At 52.9% G+C, this 21,806-nt stretch overlaps 1 protein-coding gene across 1 annotated transcript; it reads right to left on the bottom strand.

Annotated features, from left to right (window-relative positions):
* Nucleotides 1–299: 299 nt before the first annotated feature.
* Nucleotides 300–5,771, bottom strand: B3GNT7 (UDP-GlcNAc:betaGal beta-1,3-N-acetylglucosaminyltransferase 7). The gene is made up of 2 exons (XM_058812463.1): nt 5,625–5,771; nt 300–1,500 (listed from the first exon to the last, which is right to left on the bottom strand). The coding sequence occupies exons 1-2, from the start codon at nt 5,633–5,635 to the stop codon at nt 300–302; spliced, it is 1,212 nt and encodes a 403-aa protein (XP_058668446.1). The 5' UTR covers nt 5,636–5,771.
* Between the last annotated feature and the right edge of the window lie 16,035 nt (nt 5,772–21,806).

The following is a 21,806-nucleotide window of genomic DNA, read 5'->3' as shown; positions in this document are numbered from 1 at the left end:
GGAGGAGGTACCTAAAGCAGAGCACAAACCTCTTTGCCCTCTCTCCATTTTGTGCTAGACTTGTCATGTTTTGTTGTTTTTTTTTCTCTTTTTCAGCAACCCCCAACCCAGCTGGAGATACGTGAACCACAATACAGTACAGGAACAAACCCTGCCCGTGAGTGCAGTGTCTCTGCCCCCCTCACCCTGGAGGGCATTGCCCCTGAAGGATTTATGTGCCCCAGCGGAGGCTCACCCCACCCCAGAGCAGGGATCGGTTGTCCCAGCCCCTGCAGTCCCAGCTCTCCAGAGAGACTGAGCTAAAGGACATTGAGTTTTCTTGAGCATGTCAAGTTACTGTGGACCAAGTCCCACATTTGGAGCAACTCTGGAGGCAGCAGTTTATGAACCACCAACATACTCCGGTAAAAACATGGCTCCTTGTTCATCTTGCTGTTCTTGTTTTTCACAATACCAAAAGTCTTGAAGCCCTCGTGCCCAACAGGTGACACTTTAAGGACCTCTAAGCACATCCCTAGGAAGACATCATCGATGGGGTACAGCTCCAGTGTCTCTGAGGCCTTATGCAGCCTCTTGGCCAGAGCTCCATCCATGATGAAGCCCCCACCCCCTGCGTAGGGTGGGTAGATGTTTTTGTTGTAGAGGGCACTGGGGATGTAGTACTTGTTCTCCTTCTTACGGATTGGCCTGGCCCTGTGGAGGACATCCCCCACAAAGAGGTCCTCTCCCTCCTTCTTGTCCTCCAGGAACTCCAGGATATTGCTGGGACTCACAAACACATCGTCGTCGCCTTTGAAGATGAAGTGGACATTGTCACAGTAGATGTCGACCCACTTCAGGAAATGGACCTCTTTGAGGGTGAGGTTGAAGAAGCTGTCCAGGAAATCCCACTGCAAGATGTCCCCATAGATGTGGTTCTCATAATCCAGCAGTTTCTGGTGGTTGGCTCTCTCCTCCTCCTTGGAGGCGGTGCCCAGCAAGAACAGCGTCCTGATCCTCTTGCCCTCCACCTCCTTCTCTTGGCCCCAGGTCCTGCGGATGGCCTCGCGGCGGTCGTGCTGTGTGATGATGGACTTGACCACGATGAGCAGGTAGACATCCCCACTGCACTTCTCTGGGTGGTTGATCAGCATGGGGAAGTAGCGGCAGTGCCGATAGAGCAGGAACTGCTGGAAGTTGGGCTCCAGCCCTTTGAACCAATCCACCTTGCTGAAGTTCTGGTTGGCTGAGCAGTTGGTAGTGGTGACATCCCAGGATTTTGTTTGCTTTGCCGTCACGCTCTCCTCCTTCACAGGAGCTTTCTCCTTCTTGGTCTTCCAGAAGCTGTTGCTGATGGAGAAGGCGTTGTCTCTCTTCTGTGATTTCAAGGGCTCTGAAGGGGGCAGTTCTTTCTGCTGCTGGCCCTGCATGAACTGGTTCGGGGCCATTCCACGCTGCAGCACCGTTACTGTAATGATCAGCAAGAAGGAGAGACAAACTGTTTTGTAGATGGTCTTCTTCCTAAAGGGAAGAGACAAGGGGTTAAGGAGAAGAATATACAGGCTTAAAGAGGCTTGTCTGCAAAAGCACTTTCTTGAGAAGTCATGGGATGCTCATAATCTGTGTTCCGTCACCTTTTGAGGAGTAAAAACCTTGTGGGAAGAGCTGCAGGACACCTCAATGCATACTCTTCCCAGGTGTATCCTGCTTGTGGGGTGGCTTTGGGGCCACACTTAATTGTAGGGACAGGCACAAGGTATGTGGGGGTGATTGCAGTGTCCTCTGGTAACCCCAGTACGAAGATCAGGGAAGGTTTACAGAAGAAATTAAAATGGGCTGAGAGAGAGAGAAGTCAGGATGAGAGTTTCAGCAAGGCAGCTGTTTCAGGAGAAAATCCCAAGAGAAACTGCTGTTTCAGCCATCTGAAAATTGTAGTTTAGGACAAGAGCAGGAGGGAATTATCTTTTCCATAAAAGCCTTAGCTGCAAGACAGACATACTGTCCATGGCCTAGACTGGCATCACAGGTTACACAGCACTGAGAAACCAGAGCTGGGAAGACCATAAGAGTCAACAGGAAACTAGCATTGCTATTTAATTTCAAAATGGCACATCAGGACGAAAAAAGAAAGCCATTTGAGTAAAATTTCATGGTTCAGTGGGAAAAAGACATCCCTAACCCTACAACCACCTTGGGAACCAGTATTTCTGGGGGCACTCCTGGGCATTTGGGCAGCTCTTGGGTCCCATTGCTTCCTTTGTGGTGATAAGGAGCAGTGGATGGAGGGCAGATTGGGTGGGCAGATTTTCCCAGCCTGTGACAATCCAGGTGTCTGCATGTCCAGGGTGTGCAGGGCATGAGTAGATCAAACCCAGCTCTTCCTGGGGCCATCCTGCTGCTCTCCTCTGCTGCAGACCTATAGCCCTGGGAAGCTGCTGGCTCGGACAAGCCCTGCATGGAGGTCATGGGGAGCTTAAGCAGGATCCTCCTGAGGTCCTTGGGACTGCAGGAAGGCTGGACTTGGAGATTATTGATGCACAGTTCCTCCCCAGCCAGCTTTTCCATTCAGCTAAAGGTGGGTTTCTCATCCCCCTGGCACAGAGGAGGGGAACTGCTCTCTCTGCTCAGCTGCACAAAGTAGCTCCTGAGCACTCAGCTTCTCTCCACAGCTTGCACACTGCACCAGCTTCCTCCTGCCTCAGTCCTGCGTGTTCCAGCTGCCTTGGGCCATCTCCCTGGGGCAGATGAGCTCCTTGTCTCTACTCCTAACAGCTTCCCAAGGGCAGCCCCATCTCTGTCTGCTCTGACACAAGGTGCTTGGCAGTCCCTGAACACCCTTTTCCTGCCACTGCATTGTGGAGCTGATGGAGACAGATATGGCACTGGTCTTGGGATGCCCCTGTGCCTGTCCTCTTCATGTCAGAAGCACATCCCAGCCTAGGTGACACCCACTGGGGAGACCCCTCAGCCCCCTCTCCTGTCAGAGCCAGAAAAATCCAGAATCATCTCTAGCAGGCAGATGGCACCTTTACTTCAGGAGACACAGAGAAGGAGCTTGGGGCTGCAATCTGAAACATTTAACCCAAGTATTTTCCAGATAGACAAAAAAATCCCAAAAAGCCGAAAACTCTCCTAGACTGGATTGTGATCAGAACCACCATGAAGCTGCTGGAGTTTTCCTCAGGCTGCACCAAAACACCTATGGGACACCCCATAGGTGATCAGACTCCCCAGGATAGGAGACAACACTGTGCTAGGGGATTCCACTCACCCTGAAATGCAGAAATCCCAGAAGGGAACCAGGAGCTCCTGTCTCTGGCTTCGCTCTGAAGCACAAAGAACTTTTGAGCTCAAAGTTGTCGTGGGAAAACTGTGATCACTAGTGTGGACTGTGGGAGCCAGCGTGGAAATAAGTAATTAAGGATAAATGGATAGATATTCCTCATCTGGTTTTGTATGTGGCCACTCATCTGAGACTGATGAGGGAGCAGTTCTGATTAGATCTCACCATTCCCTTAACCCACTCCAGCCCTGCCTGCACAGCTCTGAGCTTATTCTTACAAACCCTTCAGTTCTAATACAACTTTACTCCAAGCACAGCCAAGCAATGCTTAAAACCTCTCATCTATACCCGGCAAGAAAATGCTGCAGAATTTCTGCTGCAGAAATAACCCCTGTCACCCTGTATAGTAATTTTATTTGCATCAATCCCATCCCATCCTGTCCTGTCCCACCACATTCTTACACTCCCCACCATCCAAGGACAACAAGTGATAAAATACTCAGCCTGAAGGATGGTCAAAAGTTACCTAGAAGCCAAAAGACAAGGAACTACTGATACAAATTTTAACAATTTGCATAGGTAGGGCCGTCACTAACTGACATAGACGGTCCCAGCCTTGGCAGACTCTGCCTGACAGTGTATGGGTGCACTGACGCCCATTACTCTCCTTGGGACAGAAGGTTCTGACCCAGGGCTGAGGGGACAACTCCAGCTTTTATTAAAAGGTGGAGTGTTAAGTGGCCTGGGTATGTTTATAGGTGAGGTGTTGCACAACAGCACAGAAATTTATTCCTCCTTCCTTCAGTGCACCCTGTTTCCTAGTTCTCACCAGTTCAATTTCTTTTTTGTTACAAGAACCTATTTGGGATTTTTCTTACTGGTCTGACTGCAGACCACAGGGTCCCACCAGGTCCAGCAGGAACCAGGAGACCCACAGCCACCTCTGCCCTGCAGAAACCCTGTCCCTGCACTGCCAGGAACGCGGCGGGGACTGGGAGGACCCTGAGCCACAACCGCAGGCAATTCCCATATCAAACCAAGGATTTGGGGGGGCTGCCATCGGTGCCAGTCAGATCTGTCTGCCCCAGCTGCTGGTGTTGGTGCCATCAACAGAGCTTTGAAAAGGTCTTAACACCCTCCTTCTCTTCCCTTCTATCCAGCAAGGAAACTTCAAAAGCCTCCTTGTGAGGTGGCTTTGCCACCAGGCAGTTAAACATAAACTCCAAATTAGAGGTGGGCAGTACCCCTTTCAGGTATTGATGCTCGAGGGCAGATGAGGCCCCGGGAGACAGGGGCTCCCTATCCCTATCCCTATCCCTATCCCTATCCCTATCCCTATCCCTATCCCTATCCCTATCCCTATCCCTATCCCTATCCCTATCCCATTCACTTCGGATTCGCGTGAAAACCTTTTGGATCCGCCAGCGCTATATATTTATGTGATAGGGGCTTTTGCTGGCCCCTCAGTTAGACCCAGTCACTGGAGGCACCGCCAGTATAGAGTCCTGTCTGTTGGCAGCGCCAAGGATCTTATAAAGGGGCAGATGCTGGGCAGGAAGAACCCAAATGTCCCCAGAAGCAGCCTGTGCAATAGCTGGGGACAAGCACCAAGCGGGGCCGCAGCTCGCCATGCGGGTGCCCGGACATGCGTCCCCTCCTCATAAAAGTCTGGTTTAAATACAAGACCGTAAAACCACGCTTCTGGGGAAGGGGCAAGAGCCGAAACCCCGAGTACTGCCCTGGACGAGGACATCTGCCCCCAGGCTGGCGTTGTTGTGGGACGGGACCCCACCGGGCAGGGCTGGAGGCCCTGCTGCCCCCGGCCCCTCCACACAAACCAGCTCTTCTCAGGGAAAAGCTGGGAAAGGCATCCCCAGGGATTGGGGGGCACCAACCGGCCGCCCCTGCCCGTTGCCCTCGTCCTGCCTCCCGCCGGGCCGGAGCTCCGGTGGCCCGGGATGGAGAGAAATTCGCGTCGGGAGCGGACCCGCAGGGAGCCTTCTCCGGGGTACCGCGGCCAGCGAGACCCGGCCTGGGAGCCCCGCGGAGCCGCGGCGGTCGCTCCAGGGATGGGGACAGACGGACAGGGGACAAATGACACACTCCGCTCTTAGTCGCTTCCGCATGCCCACCGTCCCCACCAGAGCTGTCCTTCCCCGGCCGGCCACCCCCGGGGCGACGAGAGAGAGGGAGCCGGTGGGGAGGGACCCTCGCAGTCCCCCGGCTCCGGGCAGCGCCGGGACGGCAGCGCCGGGCAGCGGGAGCGGAGGGCACGGGACGGCGGAGCCAGGGATACCGGGACTCGGTGCGGGAGCGGCGCAGGAGCGGGGCTCGGGCTCCGCGCTCCCCGGAGATCACTCACCACTGGAACATGCTGGGAGTGGGACGGGGCGGCCGCTCCGCTGCTGGCCGGGCTGCCCGCGGTCCGGGCGCTTCTCTCTGCACTCTTCCTCCTCCTCCTCCTCTTCTTTTTTCTTACTTTTTTTTTTTCCCCTACTTTTTCTCTTTTCCCTCCCCTCTCTCTCCGAGGTGGAGCCTAGAGATGGATGGCAGAGCAGGTAGGTTAACTCTTGCCCTGCCCCTCTGTCCCGTCGCCCCCGCCCGCCCCCGCAGGCAGACAGACAGACAGACACCTCCCCAGTGCTCCCAGGGCAAGGAGTTTAAGGGTGACACCCCACACGTCCCCCTGAGGACCCTCCCCACTGCTGATGGCACTCTCACCAGGATCTGGGGCGTCCTAGCCCGGCTCCTGGTGTACTGTGCCCTCTCTGGGGTGCATTAGCTCTGCCCCAGAGTCTTTAATGCGCCTCCCGGGATACCCACCTCTCCTGAGACCCACCCTTCCCCTACGACGCACATCTCACTCAAGGTCCACACCTTGTCAAGGGCCAATACTCTGTCCAGGACTCCAGTCTCACCCAGACATCCATGCTCTGCCCAGCACTCACACATTTTCTAGGAACCACAGCACACCTGGGGGTGTAGGGAGTTGGCAGGGAGTTGCTGCAGCAGGAAGATTCCTGCTCAGCATACTGGGACCTCTCATGGGTCAAATTTCCAACAGCATCACAGCCAGGTGAGGGGTCCTTTCAAGCTGTTCCTTCAGCCCTTGTTCAGATGCATTTTCACCAGCATTCCTGCTAGAGCCGAATCAGTATGGGACACCCCATTGCCCATTAAGAAGCAGATTAAAGACCTTATTTTCCTTTTAAATGTAACATTTCAGTTGCAGGTGTTTTTCAGCCATAAAAATCAGTCCTTCTGATTTCTGATATCTCCCTTTTTTGTCATCCTTCCAATCCCACCAGCTGCTCATGTTTGCCATGAAGCCAGGCTGGGAAGCCTGCAGGAAATTTGCAATATTTCCTTTCCTGTCCAGCAGAGATATCCCAGCCCCTTTCTGAACAGTTCCTCTGCATTTTTCATGATGAGGGTCAGGGTCTCCTACAGCTCTCACAACCCCCTGGACACACTGAGCTTCTTATGGGAAAGGCTCTTCTTTCAAAGACTGGACATGTAGAGGGACCCACAACCTCTGCTACTGAAACAGCACCAAGAAAAATCCACGTCCAACTCAGTTTTGGGAGGAAGATTGCGCTGCTTTCTCCAGATCTCTTTCTCTCTCCTTATCTCAGCTTATCGCTTTCCCAGGTGCCCTGCAGCTGTGTCCTGGGGCCTGTGAAAGCTCCCCAGGAAACATTGCCCAAACAGGCTGCACCAGCTCTACAGCATCCCATGTCCTTATCATCACCAAAAGTCCATACATACCTTTCCTGATTCCTTTTTAGCCTGTTCCCAGTGCCTATAGGAAAAACTGTATTTGTTGCATTCATGGCCCCAAGAAAACCATGGCCATGAGATTCACTGAGCATCAGCTTGACCAGAATAGGCTGTGAGAAGGACCCTCCTCATCCCTGTAGCACAAGGGATGGTTTGGTGCATGCTCGCCCTTGGCTGGGAATTCACCCCGCTCTGCAAGGAGGGGCTCACAGTGGAGGAGGACCCCACTGGAGGATGGCCCTTGCACAAAGGGATGTGAACAGGAAAGTCCTGAGAGCACAACAACCATTTCACCCCTGCAATTTGCCCCGGGACCATGATGTGGACAGGGATGGCAGCATCCACTCGTGGGGAGCTGCAGGAAATCCCAAACCACAGCCTGGGGTGACTGCTGCCCCCCTGGGCACCCTGTGCTGTGGGTGTGCTGCAGTCTCCCAGGGCGCTGTGGATGCCCCAGCAGCAGCACATCCAGCCCGTGCTGCAGCCTGCAGGCTGTGCTGTGCTGCTCCAGCATGGAAGGGGCACTGCTGCAGGGTGAGGAGGGCTCCTGGCAGCCTGGGGCAGGGAGCGGTGCCAGCCCTGTGTCCCGCCTCTCCAACGGCTGCCTCTGTGCAGGAAAGCTGTAGGGCTGCAAGCATAGCACTTCCCGGATGATTCCATGCTGCTGTGCAGGGTTTTGGTTCAAATAACCCCCTACTTCCCGCTGTGAGGGAAAAAGATGCACATCCCACTGCATGGGTGTGAGGGCTGCACAAAGCTTTACCTCTGATAATCATTAAAGGCTCAAATCCTGACAGGTCTTGGGCTTCTGATGCCTGGGATAAACACAGAACCGGGCATCCCTGGCACCACCAGCTCCTGTTTCAAGGATGAACCCAAAAATGAAGCAGAATTTTTTATTATTTTTTTCATCATTACATAAAAAAGTTTAGGATGGAACCAAGTTTTCAGCTCTTCAGATTCACCCTGGGAAAGCAGAAAAGCAGCAGGAAGAACAAAATCCAACTAAAAGGATATTTCTTTTAAAAAGTCTTACTCCACACACATTCCCTTTATCTCTTTCCAGCACCCAGCAAGAACAGGTTTCACATGAGCAGCTACAACCACTCTGCTGAGAATGAAACAGGAAAAAGAGAAACCTGAATATTTTTATTCACCCCAGCAGACTCAGCCAGCAGCATATCCCTGCCATTCCTGCCCAGCCCTGCCTTCAGCAAAGCAGCTGAACCTGTAGCCTTGCCCCTCCTCTGCAGCACCCATCATCTGTATTTCTTAGGTCTCAGCCATTAGACTGAAATTTGGAGGCACTAGGTGCCTTTTTGGCACTGTGGGCAGAGCTGCAGATTTCTGGATTAGTGCTCTTGGGTGGCAGGTGCTGCTTGAACATGCAAAAGCCGAGTTCCTCTTCCTTGCACAACACCAGTGACATTGAGGTGTGCCAGGCCACTGCAGCCCTGGGAGAGCTGGCAGGGCACCTGTGAGGAGCAGCACTTGGACACGCTGGGTGCATTGGATGAGGATGTAGAGGGGAAGGCAATGCATGGATCTTCCTGGGTGACACCCGAGTGACAGCCAGGGTGACACCAGTTCCTGCTGGCAGCAGCCATCTCCACATCTGATGGCTCCTGTGACCCATTTGGAGAGAGCCAGCCCCAGTGCTACACACTCACTCGCCACCCAAGCATTATCCCAGCTGGTGGCACTCCAGAGATGGGGAGGGTGACCTGTAGGGACAACAAGGCTTTGGAGCTGGCATCAAACAGGGCTCCAGGACATTGTCTGGGTTAAGGGAAAGGACAAGGACTGGGGTGATACCCAAGTGGCTTATTTAGATGTTCTCAAAGCTAACCACAATGGTTTTTTTTTGTTGTTGTTTCAAGAATCTTCTTTCAATTTCAAAGTGGACCTGAACTAAAATGTTTTATTTTTAAAAATAGTACAAAAAAATAACTGAGCTTTTTTTATTAAGTTTATGTAATCCCAGAAGACTGGCTAGTGGCATATTGACCTAGCCAGTGTTTTCCCACTGATGGTTTGGAATTTGTTTCACTGGGGAAAGCTGCACTGGTTTCTTTGATATGGTTTTTTTTGTGTGTGTGTGTGAGTGTTGTTTTCTGATTTATTTTCATTCCAGCAAATTATACATACACAGAAAAAAACTCTCACTTCTTCTTCCAGGAATTCTCACACCTCCTGACCACTTGTGCCAACACTGTGGTCCCTGGGCTGGGTTTCCCACACAAGCCAAGGTCCCGTTGCCCTGTGGAGACACACAAACCAGCCCTCTCTTCCCCAGACCTCTGAGTGCCTGGAGCAGCACCAAGGGCTCAGCCTGACCCGAGAGCAGCTGCACAGGGTGGTCACACTTTTAGGTTTTTCTTTGTTAAACCACTCACCTGTGGTGTACCCTGGAGCAGGGAGGGAGGTCAAGGCTGCAATTTGTTTGGCTGAGCCAAACTCGCACCACATCAAGACTTTGCACACACTCAGGAGCAAACATCCTGGATGTGATAGGACAGGGAATGTTCCTTTCTCCTTCCATGTTTGTTTTATAAGCACCTTTCATGATGCTGTGGTAAAGAGCAGCCCTGTGAGACTCACCCATCATTGTGGCTCTCACATGGAGTGCTGGGAGCTGGGAGCGGGACTGGCTCTGCCTCAGTCCCAGGGAAGGTTCCCCAGGCAGTTGGGATTAATTATTTACCTGATTTATTGCTGCGTCTTGGAAGGTGAAGCAGACGTCACGGGCTGACCAGTCTGACGTGGGACACTGGGAAAGACATCCACCCCCGCAGAAAGCTCCCTCTGTTTGCCCATGCTAACAGAGCCATAAACCAGACCCCAGGCAGGGTGAGTTATTTTACTCATTAACCCCAGTGCCCCGTGGCTGTTTCCATCCCAGTGCCTCTGTCAGAGCAGGACCATGCTGGCATCCAGGATGCAGGAGGAGGTTTTATGCCTATCCACAGCCAACTGCTCCATCCCACTCCATTGGCCTCAGCACCTCACACACTGAAACACTGAGGGCTGCAGAAACACCTTGAGCCACAGCTGAAAGCCACACCCTCTGTCCTGCCTGGAATCAAACACTCTGGGATTTGCATGATTTCTTCCAAAAAGAGGGGAAGAGTGTAAGCTGCTTTGCAGGGTGATGGCTGGGCCAGCCCCCGTGCTCTGGGGTCCCCAGGCTGCTGTTGCCCTTTGCAGACCCAACTGTGGGATGCAGCTGGGGCTGGTGGGAAGTGCTCTCCTGGTCACTGTGCCAGTAGCCACAGGAGCAGGGCAGAGGGAAGCACTCTGCAAACCTGGGTGAGCAAATCCCAAACCCAGACCCACCCAAGAGTTTCTGCCCTTGGGCTGCCCCTTTCTCATTTTCCCCAGTGAAAAGGCCCCCTCCAGCCTCAGGGCTGCTGCCCAGTGAGGATGCTGTCTTCTCTTCCCACGGGATTTAAACCCCTGGCACACCTGGGTGTCCTGGGAGCCCTGTGTGGCTGTGCTGTTGCTTTAAAGCAGCAGCTGGATCCAGCTGTGACTGCAAGTAACCCTCACCGCAGCCTTGCCCAGGCCCTTTATGCATTTTCCAGTGGTTCCAGAGGCGCTTGGCGGCAGCCACAGGGGAAACCGGACTCACTGGCTGCTGGCGAGCAGAATGGGAGGGGAAAGGGAAAACATTTCCCTTCCCAGAGGAGCAGGGGGAGCCCAGAGCTGCAGCTTGGGCAGCAGGCACAGAGGGGGCAGGCTCTGGGGCATGATGCAAACAGCCTGAGGCTGGGCACAGTGAGCCACAGGCCCTGGCTTTGTCTCTCCCAGCTCAGTGTGCCCCAGTGAGAGGTGCTGACCCCAGAGTGCCTCAGTTTCCCTTTTGCAGGAAGCCCCAGGGTCTGGGTTTTTCCTGATAACCTGTGGTAGCATGGCATCCAGGCACTGAAACAAACAAGCCCATGAGGACATAAGATGGAGAAATCTTAGGGGACATGAATGTGGGGTTTGAGGTGGGAGACACTCTCATGCTGCCCAAATGCAGTAAGGAAGGAGGAGGATGGGGTGCTTGGCCTTGGGAAGGGAAAGACCTGTCCTGGTGCTGAAAGAGAGTCATTTCCATCCTGGACCCTCCAAAGAGGTGGAGAAGAGGAAATCAGGAGTGTTAGGAAAGCAGTGTCATGCCAGCAGTGAAATCAGGAGCCCTGCCTGTAGAGATGCTCCTGCCCATCGCAGGGACCATGGGCCTGTCCTGCCCAGCCCTTGCCACCCTGCCTTTTCTGCCACACCATCTGTGGGCACAGCCTGAAGGTAAAGCCCTGGCTGGGCATCATCTCATGGAGCCGCTCTCCCAGCTCCAGCCTGGGAAGAGCTGGGCTCCAGGTGCCAGCACAGCCCTGGGAAGCTGTGCTGCCTGGGGACTGGCACGGGCCCAGAAGCCATGAGCTGCAAGGAGACAGGAGACGTGTTTTCCGTTGGGCAGCAGAGCACTCGCGACGTCTCTCATGAGTCAGATGGAAAGGACGGCTCAGGAGTCACCTGAGCCCGGCGGCTGCCTGCCCACGGCCCCTCTCCAGCCCAAGTGGAAAAACATACAGCCCCATCCATGCCTGCTGAGACCCTGAGCTCTGGCCGAGCCCCCTCCTAGGCTGGCAGATGCAGAAATGCTCACATTAGCCTTTTTTGGCCAGATTGGTTTAGGAGAGAGGCAGAGACAACTCAGAAGTCCCTGGCTCTGTGGCTCTGCTCAGCATTAATCATCACTCTGCTGCTGCTCAGCGCCAAAACCTGGGCTCTGCTACAGCCACTGGTGGATCTGTCTCCAGCAAGAGATGGAGAGAGGGAGAAGGAGGGCATGTGGAGTGCAGACTTCCCCTCTTTGGCTGGGGCTACTGGACTGGAGCCACAGCAAAACTCCCTGCAAGCGCACGAAGGGAGGGCAGCGCACGCGGTGCCACCCCCAGGCAGGCACCCCCCGGGCACAGGGGATGACCCTTGCATGGGCACTGCTCCCCACCCCAGCTCAGAGAGCTGGTGGGAGAGGTGACAACAGCAATTTGCTAGCCTGGGAGTAGCTGAGACATAAGAGAGCCCTCTGGAGAGGAGAAGAGAGTCGGCACACCCAGACGCATTCCTGAGGTTTGGTTTCCATGGTGGGATGTTCACCCGACGGTGAAGTCATTCTATGCTGTGAGCTGAGATGGCCAGTGAGTTAATGCATGGATCCAGCTCCTTCCCTGATTCACAGCAGGCGCAGCCACAGCCACAGCCCCTGCCATCCCTTGGGCTGACGGCTCTCACGTGGCTCTGGCATTTCCAGTGGCTCGGTGCAGGGAGGCTCCAGACACTGCTGCTGGGTTGATCCCTGCCTCACCATGGGAAAACAGTTCCTGCACAGGGTGGAGGACAAACCGATGGCTCTCCTGGGTCCTTCCAGCCCATTTGTATCATCACCCTGTGCTCCCCATCGTGGTTTACTTTCCCTTCATCCTCCTGCTGTCACTGGTGACTACAGGACAGAAATGCACCACCCTAAGAGGTCATTCCTGCAGGGCCAAAGCTTTGAGGATCTGCCCAACACTAGAGAGAGGTTGGGAAGGATGGACAACTGGGCATCATGGAAGGAGCAGGATGGAAAGCCCATCAGTGCTTGGGGCGAGGAGGCAGGGACACTCCCTGGCACAAGCAGTTCATGGTGCCAACACCGAGCACGGGGGTGCAGAGTTCAGCCAAGGGGCTCCACAGATCAACAAACCAGAGGTGTGATGGGTGAACTAGCCCTGAAATGTCAGCCAGCAAGTTGATAGGATTATTCCCAGCCTCTGGGGTGGTTTTCTGCAGGTCTGCAGGCACAGGGATGTGGCCAGGCTGCCCAGAGCCATCAGCTGCCATTTGATCCCTCTGCTTTGGGCCACGGCTATTTGTGCAAAAGGGAAATATCTCTCTGACTTTTCATCAAAGTTCTACTCCCTCACAGTCCAGTCAGCTAAATCCCATTAAAAAGCATATCCCTTTAGGATGCATCTCCTGATCAACCACCACTGCAAGGGCCTTTTGCACACCCTCTGCACCACTGGTCCCCTCCTGCTCTCCCCAGCAGATGTGGGCTCCAGGACAGGGGAAAGCTGAACTCCAAGGGTTCTTCTTGCTGGTGTCTTACACGAGCACATGATGCCTCTGGAAGACAGCAGGACATGCCTAATCCTGAGATACATGATGGGGGACCTCTCTGGGTGGTAGCACCACCATGTGCAGAGCTGTTTGCTTTTGAGATAAAACCAGACGTTCCCATAAACGCTTGCATCTAATCTAAACCAGAAATCCCTCCGTGCTTCTCATCTCACATGCAGCCAGGCACAGAGGTCCTAACTGGGACCACCAGGAAGCCACTGTCCCTTTGGGGCTGCCCAGAGCTATGAGCAATGTTGCCTGCTCCAGGAAGTGACAAACCTCCTGGCTCTGCCCCTGCAGGTGACATCCCTGGGGCCCAGGAGCTGATACTGGGATGTGTAAGGTGCTGGCACAGCCCGGCAGCTGCCTGGGTGTGTGTCAGGCAGAGCGGGAAGTGCAAACTGAGCCAAAGCAAACCGGCACTCCAGGGATGTTTTACACCAGCCAGGATGGAGCCCCAGCCCTGCAAGCCAGTGCTCGGGGCACCAAAATGTGACACAAGCCAGCTCCATAGCCCAAGGACCCCAAGGATCTTCCCAGGGCTTTCCCAGCCCTTGCCCAGGCTTTGACTCCCAAGGTCACATCAAAGTCCAGTGATGGATGCAGACAGACCCAGCCTCCACTGCCCCTTCCCGTTCTCATCCCCGACCCCTGGCAGACACCCAGGTGTGGTGCAAGGCTCCTCAATCCCTCCTGAGCCACCACCTCAGCCTCCCTCCTTGCTCGGGCCCTTTGCCTGCACTCCGCGCTAATGAGCTCCATTTCTCCTCCTTTCCCGGGCAGCCGGCCCCTCCTGCGGCAGCTCTGCTGCTCCTCCCGGCTCCCAGCTGCCCTCCGGCCGGGCTGACTCACGCTCGGCGCACACTGGGCCCTTTCAGAGCCCTGGGCCCCGAACACTGGCCCAGTCTTCCCGCGCCGCCGGGCCCGGCTCCCGGCCAAGGGGAGCCATCCCCGCCCTCAGAGAGCGCCTTTCACCGCCGGGAGCCAGAGCGCTGCCCCGGGAGATCGGGGCCAGGATGGGGCACAGGCGGGAGCTCCACCGAAAGGGATGGACACACAGACCGGGTCGCTTTGAGCAACGGCCAGCAGTTAAAAAAATAAACAGATGTGTTTGAGAAGAAAGAGGTTTACAAGCTTCTAATGTGACCATTCTTGGCTTGGACAGATGAAACCTGTCAGGAATCTTTTCCTCCTTTCTGCCTTGCCCAAATTTCCTCCGACCAACAGCGGGGCTCTGTCTGTGCGGGGATGGGGCCGGAGAAGGGGCTTCTCTGTTCCCAGCTCCCAAACCAGCAGGGGCGTGGGCACCGCCATCCAAACCGCCCCTCACCTGAAAACCGTGCAGGATCCTCCATCTGAGGAGCTGCTGGAAAAGCCACTTGCACGTTCTCAGAGCTTGGGCTGTGCAGAGTGGGCTGGAGCCACTCTGTCTGCAGGGCAGCACCAACCCCTGGGCCCTGCTTGTGCAAGGGGACATGCTGGCCCTCCCCAGAGTTGTGTCTGATGGCCAGGGGTGCTCGAACCTGGGAAAGCCCATGCATGGAGTTGTAGGGGAGGGTGGTGCTCAGGTGTACCCCAAAAGGAGCCTTACCAACCTGCCACAGCCTAACACCAGGGCTTTTCAGCTGCCAGGGCCTCTCCAGCAAGGCGTGCATGCCTCAGGGGACACAGAGAGCAAGGTGAACTCTTGTGACCCTGGGTGACACAGCGGGGATGTGCACGGACACAGCAGCAACCTCCGGGCATGAGACAGCACAAGTATCTTCTGCCTCTTTCCTTCCTGCCTCTTGCTGTGGTTTTCACCTGCCATTTTCTGCTCAGTTTGCCAGAATGCCCAAAATACCTGACAAAACAGATTCCTCTGTCTGTCCAGGGAGATCACCTTTACCACAGCTCTCAGTGCAGATGACACAAAGGGGACAAAGGTGTGTCACTCACCCTCACACCGTGGGCAGTGTGGCAGGGTCACCAGTGCAGCTGAAGCTGTGCTGATTTACACCTGTAGAGCATTTGGACCTGCACCAAGCTCAGCCCTGGGCTTGGGAACCCTGCAACCCTGCCTGTGCTACATGCAAGAGGCAGCTGAACAGGCTCAAGGGGAATCTCCCCCAGGAGTTTGCTACTGACTGCCTGACAAACCTCTGCTCTTGCCCAGGCATTTCTCCTTGGAGGGTTTGTTTGTCCTCTTCCACAAGTAGGGCCAGAGAGAGGAAATCTCAAAATCTTGGTGGGAGGAATGCAGTAGCTGAAGGGCTGAGATGTGCATCAGAGCCACCCTCCCCTCTGGGCACTCGCCAGGTTTCGGTTGCAGTGAAGTCCCTCTTCAGCTCCTGAAATGAAACTGCAAATTAAACCACCACAATAAACAAGTGAGTTTTATAAGCCTGGAAAGAGGCATGAGGTTTTGCAAGCTGTGCTTAACCTGTGAAAGGTCACCTGGGAGCTGCACTCGTGGCGGTGTGGGGTGACGCTGTGTGTGTGGACAGCAGCAGCTGCCCAAGGGGAGGGACGTGTCCTGTGCACGATGCTGTGGTGAGACAGCCCACAGGCTCAAACTGCCTTGGAGCAGAGAGAAGTGCTGCTGCATCAGGCTGCAGAAACCTTTTCCTCTCCTTCTCTCCTCAGTTGTCCTTCCAACATTGCCTGGTTTGGTTAAGAAGGAGGGGGATGGATCCTGTGGACTCCTTAGCACAGCCCAAGGACTGTGTGGGGAGGACAAGACCCAGCTTTCAGGGAATGGTAGCTGTGCCAGATGTTGCGATGCTGAAGGATGGTGATGGCAGCCACAGGGGACAGCTCATGGATGATGTTTGAACATATACAGAGCCCTGGGATTCCTAGAGCCCAGAGGAACCCCATTTCCCAGGCCTAGTGTTGCTGGAGTGGAGGAAGGGCCAGTGAGCATTTCCCACGCCCAAGCCCTGCAGGGGCAGGGCATTGTGTGCTGGGGTCAGCAGGGAAGGAGGGGAGCCCTGCCCCTGCAGGCAGCTCTGTTTTGGGCTGCAATCTGCTCACAGGGCTGACACAAATATCTCCCCTGCTCCTGCTGGCCTTGGGATCACCCATCCAGAGGCAGAGCCGTGGGCCAAGCCATAGCTCTGCCAGCAACATTATCTCCACTGCTTGCAAAGGGAGAACCAACACATTGCACACCCAGGAAACACAGAGATTCTTTTCTCAATAATCTGCGAAAGCAATTGATATATGTGTGGAGGAAGGGGAGAGGCAGAATAACGTATTTATGGAGCTTTATTCGTCACTGGTTCCTGCACGGCCAGGCTGGACAGCTCTAACCTGCTCCAACCTGCTCCTTTGTGGCAGAACACATTGTTTGAGTAAAACCCAATACCAGCAAACTCACTGATGCAACAGAAACCTGACCAGATGCTGCCTACACAAAACAATGCAACTGGAAAGAGTAAAATTTAGGCTCAGAGGGAAAGGAACAGTGCATGAGGAGATGTGTAGCACTGGTATTTTGCACCCCATTAACTGGGGTGGCAGAGCAAATGAAAACCTGGGCTGGGCGTGCACAGCCCCAGTCTTTGGCCTTTGGTGGGGTTGCACGTTCGGTGGATGTGGAGAAAAAGTCAGATCCCACATAACAGCTTTTAGCTGATGTAGGCAGAGCATGGGCTAAGTTTAAGCAGAAGCAGGATCAAAACTGTTTCAATTTCACTGTGAAGTTAATAGTATGTAGGAGCTTCCCTCCTGAACCACACCAGTGGGGGAGAAATGAGGCTGTCCAGACAAACACCGTCTATTTCTCACCCTCAGGGTCATGCACGTTAGCTTCAAACTGTGCCTGGAAAAGAAAATAAGAAGAAGCCAGTACTGATCATGTTGACATTTTAAGTCTCCAGACAATCTCAGCAGCCCCCATAAACACAACACTGCTGCTGTTCCCCAGCTGCAGCCTCCCTATTCACAGAGCAGTTCTTGCATCCTCACCCTGCCCAAATAATTTCACTTTGCTGCAAGAACACAGGAGACAGCACTAAGGGATCATAGGAATCACCCCTACCACCAAGAAATGGGACCCCCAGGTTAAACAATAAGGATTAAAACAGGACCCTTCCTAAAACTCACCCTCTGCCTTTTTGGGCTGCTGGGCCCCGCAGCCTCCCAGCCCCGCTGCCCACACTCCATGGAGGCTCAGGGGGCAGCCCCACATCTTCCCTGCTTTTCTCTCCCAGTCTCCCATCTCCCCTGCAGCAGATGCAAAGCTCTCTCTTGCTTGAAGGAGTTAAAATAAAGAGACACTTTTAAACTATTACATTTGCATTTGAGACAACGACCCACCACAAAGGTTTTCTTCAACTTCTTTGTGATGTGCAAGTTCTGAAAGTAGGTGTGGTGGTGGTGGTAAAGTTTCCATTCTGGAATCTTTACAGGCACAGCTTCAATTTCATAGTGATTCAGCCTTTACTGCACCAAGCCTATTGTATGACCTTCTCCATGGTTAAGCCCAATACAAACTGATTGGTATATCCACACCTGAACGCTGGTCAAACTCCAGGTTTGAGCTGCTGTAAGAGAATCCTGAATTCAAATAGCTCTAAATAATAACCCAGGCTGAAATGCAGCTCGATTGTTGATTTGGTGCTACTTTAGCAAACCAGAGGTTTTAGCTTCTTTTCTCTCCCCTTCTTTTTGCTTCAGAGCCCGGGGCTGCACAGAAAGCCAGGCACAGCAGCAGCTGTTTGGGGCAGTTACAGATTATGCATCAGTTCATGATGAGACACAGAAGAAAAGGTCTTAGTGATTAAAAAACTGATATCCTGATCCATGGGCTGAAAAGGAGCCTGCAACAGCTCTGGCACAGTCAGGCAGTGACAGCCTCACTTGGAAAAGCTGCTGCAGTAGCTTGAACCTTTCCTGAAGTGGTGAAAAGCAGCAGCTCCCAGTTCAGGATTGATTTCTTCCCTGCTGTCCAGCTGGGGGTTTAAAGGTCCCTGCCAGCAACTCCCTGGAGATGGAGCAGATGATCAAGAGTCTCCTTTCAGGGTTGTATGCCACATCTCAAACACTCCCCAAAAGTGTTCAGAAAAACCCAGTTTCTACTCTCTAACCAGTTTGTGTCCAGTAACGGGGTGCCAGCCCTGCTGCCACCACCCAGTGCCATGCAAAGCACCACAAGAAGAGCCCCCTGCCCTGCCTGGGGCCAGGCCAGAGCTCCTTCTCTCTCGAGCAGCTGCTGTGGGGCTGTGTTTTGGATCTGGGAGCAAAGCAGAGCTGATAAGGCAGGGGTGTTTTAGCTGTTGCTTACACAGCACAAGGCCAGCTCTGTTTCCCACGCTGCCCCAGCACTGAGCAGCCTGGGGGACACAGAACAATGAGGAGGGACAGAGCACAGAGTCCAGCTGGTCAAAGGGACAGCCCAGACCAGGTGCCAAAGTGCTCAGCAATAAAACCTGGGAGAAAGAAGGAGATGTCTGTATTCCCAAATAAGAGTCATGCAGGATGGAGTGACTGTTCTGGCTTTCCCAGAATGGCTGAACACCTGCCTGCCCGTGGGAAGCAGGCATGAATTCCTTATTTTGCTTTGCTGGTGCACACAGTTTTTGCTGTACCTATTGAACTACCTTTATCTCAATCCACAGATTTTCTCACTTTTGCCCTTCTGTTGCTTTCCCCCATTGCTCTGGCGAGGGGGAAGCAGATGAGGCTGTGTGGGGCTGAGCTGATCCCCAGGGTTAACTCACCACACACCCCAAAGGTTGAGCTGGTAACACCCCCTCCATCATCTCCCACATGCCTAAGCAAGAACATGTTTCCCCAGGAGCTGATTTCCTAGCAAGGACAGGGTATTCCCAGCACAAACCACACTCATAGCCCAGAGAAAATTAATTCAAGGCAGCACGTGGGTCACACCAGAACCTGTGCCAAGCTGCAGGACCAGTCAGCCCTGCAGAAGATAAGGAAGCTTGAGAGTTTACTTCTCTGCCCAGGACAGCTGTCTGTGTTGGGAGAAAGAAGCAAAATATGCCAGCTCATGTGTCCTGACACTGTCCTGTTCCTGCTGCCCAGAAATGTTTGAGGGGTGTCTCAGGAAGACCAAGGTCTCACCTCTGGACAGGTGACACTGCAGGGCTGAGTTGTCCTGAACTTTTCTTACTAGGGAATGGCTTTGCATAAAGTCCTGACGTTAGCAGGTAATGAGAGATTTTAATCAGCCCCAGCACAAAAGGAAGGGAACTCCTGCTAATACCAGAGACTCTAATTTGGGATCTTTTTGGATCAGGTCTGTTTGCAGGAAGAGGCTGTGGCACAGATGAAAGGGGCTACAACCAGCAAGCACCAAACACCCAGCCAGTTCTCACAGAATTCCAGCTTGAGACAAGCATCTTTCAAAGCCTCCTTTGCCTCTGTAGTGCATGAACATGATCCTGCTCCATGGAATAATTCCCATTGCAGGAAAAAATAAGGCAACCCCCACTTCAAACAAAACAAAAAGAGAGAGGGAAGGAAGCAGAGACAGGAAAGTGCAAGGACACTCTTCAGAGAGGCCACTGCTGCAGGATAAAGGGACAGAATTTAATGAATGTACTGAGGTTCCCTCTGAAACTTACTTTAGGCACCTGAACAAAACTTACCAGCTTTGTGCAGGAGTTTAAACAATCCCCTGCTGCCAGCAAGGAGCAAGTGCTTGTAGAAAAGTAGCTGCTTCCTCAGAGCTGCCTGGGGGAAGCTGGTCGGGGTTGAAACACAGGAGATGTTTCCATCTCACTAGGAACAAATAATGAAACAATGAGATGCAGAGCAAGAAAATCTCTTTTTCGGATTGGGCTTGCCAGACACAAATGCGTTACTGCCACCAGAAAGGTGTCAGATCACCTGGGTTGGTTTTGGTTAAGAAGCCTTGGTCTCTGCCCTGTTTATGGACGTGACCCAGGAGCCAAATCACTCGAGATGAAATTGGTTCTCACTGCTTCTCACTTTCTGGGTGACTTAAGCAGTGACACAATTGCTGACACTGCTTTAGTTGCTGTAATTGAGGTTTCAGGGAACCTTAGGAGCCCCAGCATGGTCTGAGATTTGTGGAAGTTTACAGTCCTGCAATGCTGGCATGGAGCTTTTGGTACAGTTAGGGTGGAAATTCTGGCTGTTTCAAACAGCCCAGTTTCCACAGGCCTTGAGGGTGGCAGGGGCTTTATCGAAACAGAACGGTTTTCCTCAAGTCCCAGAGCTGCCACATTCCATTGCCCAGCTGCTCACTTGGATGAGGAAGAAATAGAAAGGAGCCAGTTTCATGGAAAATCATGGTAGGCCACAATCTGCAGAATTAACAAAGAGATGTCATCTGCTTACCAGGAGCCAGTCCCCTACAATACTGCAAATTTGATCCTGGGGGAAGGCTGCTGGAGAAAAGAGTAAAAATTTCAGGGAGACTGTGCTGCTTGACAAAGAATTCATTTGGTGCTAATGGTTCTGCTTCTTGCAACAACATGAACCACGCTCCCAAAAGGCAGTGCATGAGCAGCCAGGAACAATAAAGTGATTTGTTCTCAGGAAGGATTCAACCTCTGCCAGCAGGCAGCCGGATCCAGGCAAGGGCTCGGACACAGGCCGGCACACGGCAGCCCAAATGAGGAACTCTATCACTTGGCACACAGCTGCTATTTCCAGCTCTTTCATCCCATCCTCACTCCAGCTCGACTTTTTCACTCTTCAGAGGAGGAGAACTAAATCTGGATCTACAAAGGACAGAATTTTTCCTTGAGATCAGGAGAAGGTGTCCTTGAACTCCTAAAATCCCTCTGCAGGTGGTCTGATCCTCAAACGGCCTCAGCATTTGTAGCTGTCAGTTACAGCCCAATGTAAAAGGCACCTTAAACATTTACAGAATAAACCTTATTGTTTCAGGTATTCACTGCTTTTATTTGTCCTGTTTATTTGGTTCCTCAGAAGAATTAGCTCTCAGCATTATTAAAGGAAAAACAAATAAAATGAAGTAACACTTTAAAAGTCTTTTAAGATGAAAGCCAGCAAGGCATATTGAAAACCATTTTTGAAATTAAAAGCAGTCCTAGGTCACTCACATGCAGAGTGAACAAAATAATTGACACTCCCAAATCTGTTGCCTTAAAATTATATTAGAATAGCATTTCCCATACTTGAAGATAAGAACAAAACATTAAAGTTGTCACCTGGATTTCTTACTGCTTATGTGAAGCATTCTCGCTTTCACTGCCATCAATTACTGCCCTAGTTTTTGGAAACTTGGACCATATGCCAAGGGCTGCTGACAGAACTTGTACCAAAAGGAGGACATGTTCCAGAAAGTTATTAGATGTCCTAGGGTGTGCCACTGAGCCTGCTGCTCAGAGAGCACCAGGTCCTCAAAAAGTGGAAATTTGGATTATGATGCTGTTACTGAATACAATGTCACTGCAGGGCAGAAAGGAACCTGGAGCTGGGAGGAAATCTGCTTTGAAATGTCGGATCCCAACTCCTGACAAGATGTCAGGCTACAGAATTACAGGTCTGGTTACAGTAGGACAATGTTCTACCTTCTGCATTCAGAAGTTGGTTTCTTTTTAAAATCCATTAGCAGCAGATTGCCATAGCTTGGCCACAACAGTCTGGTCTTAGTCTCTTGTGTTTGTCTTGA

This window comes from Ammospiza caudacuta, chromosome 11 (assembly GCF_027887145.1).
Source record: "Ammospiza caudacuta isolate bAmmCau1 chromosome 11, bAmmCau1.pri, whole genome shotgun sequence".
NCBI lineage: Eukaryota > Metazoa > Chordata > Aves > Passeriformes > Passerellidae > Ammospiza > Ammospiza caudacuta.
Note: the sequence above shows the minus strand (reverse complement) of the source record. Positions and strands in the feature narration are given on the sequence as shown.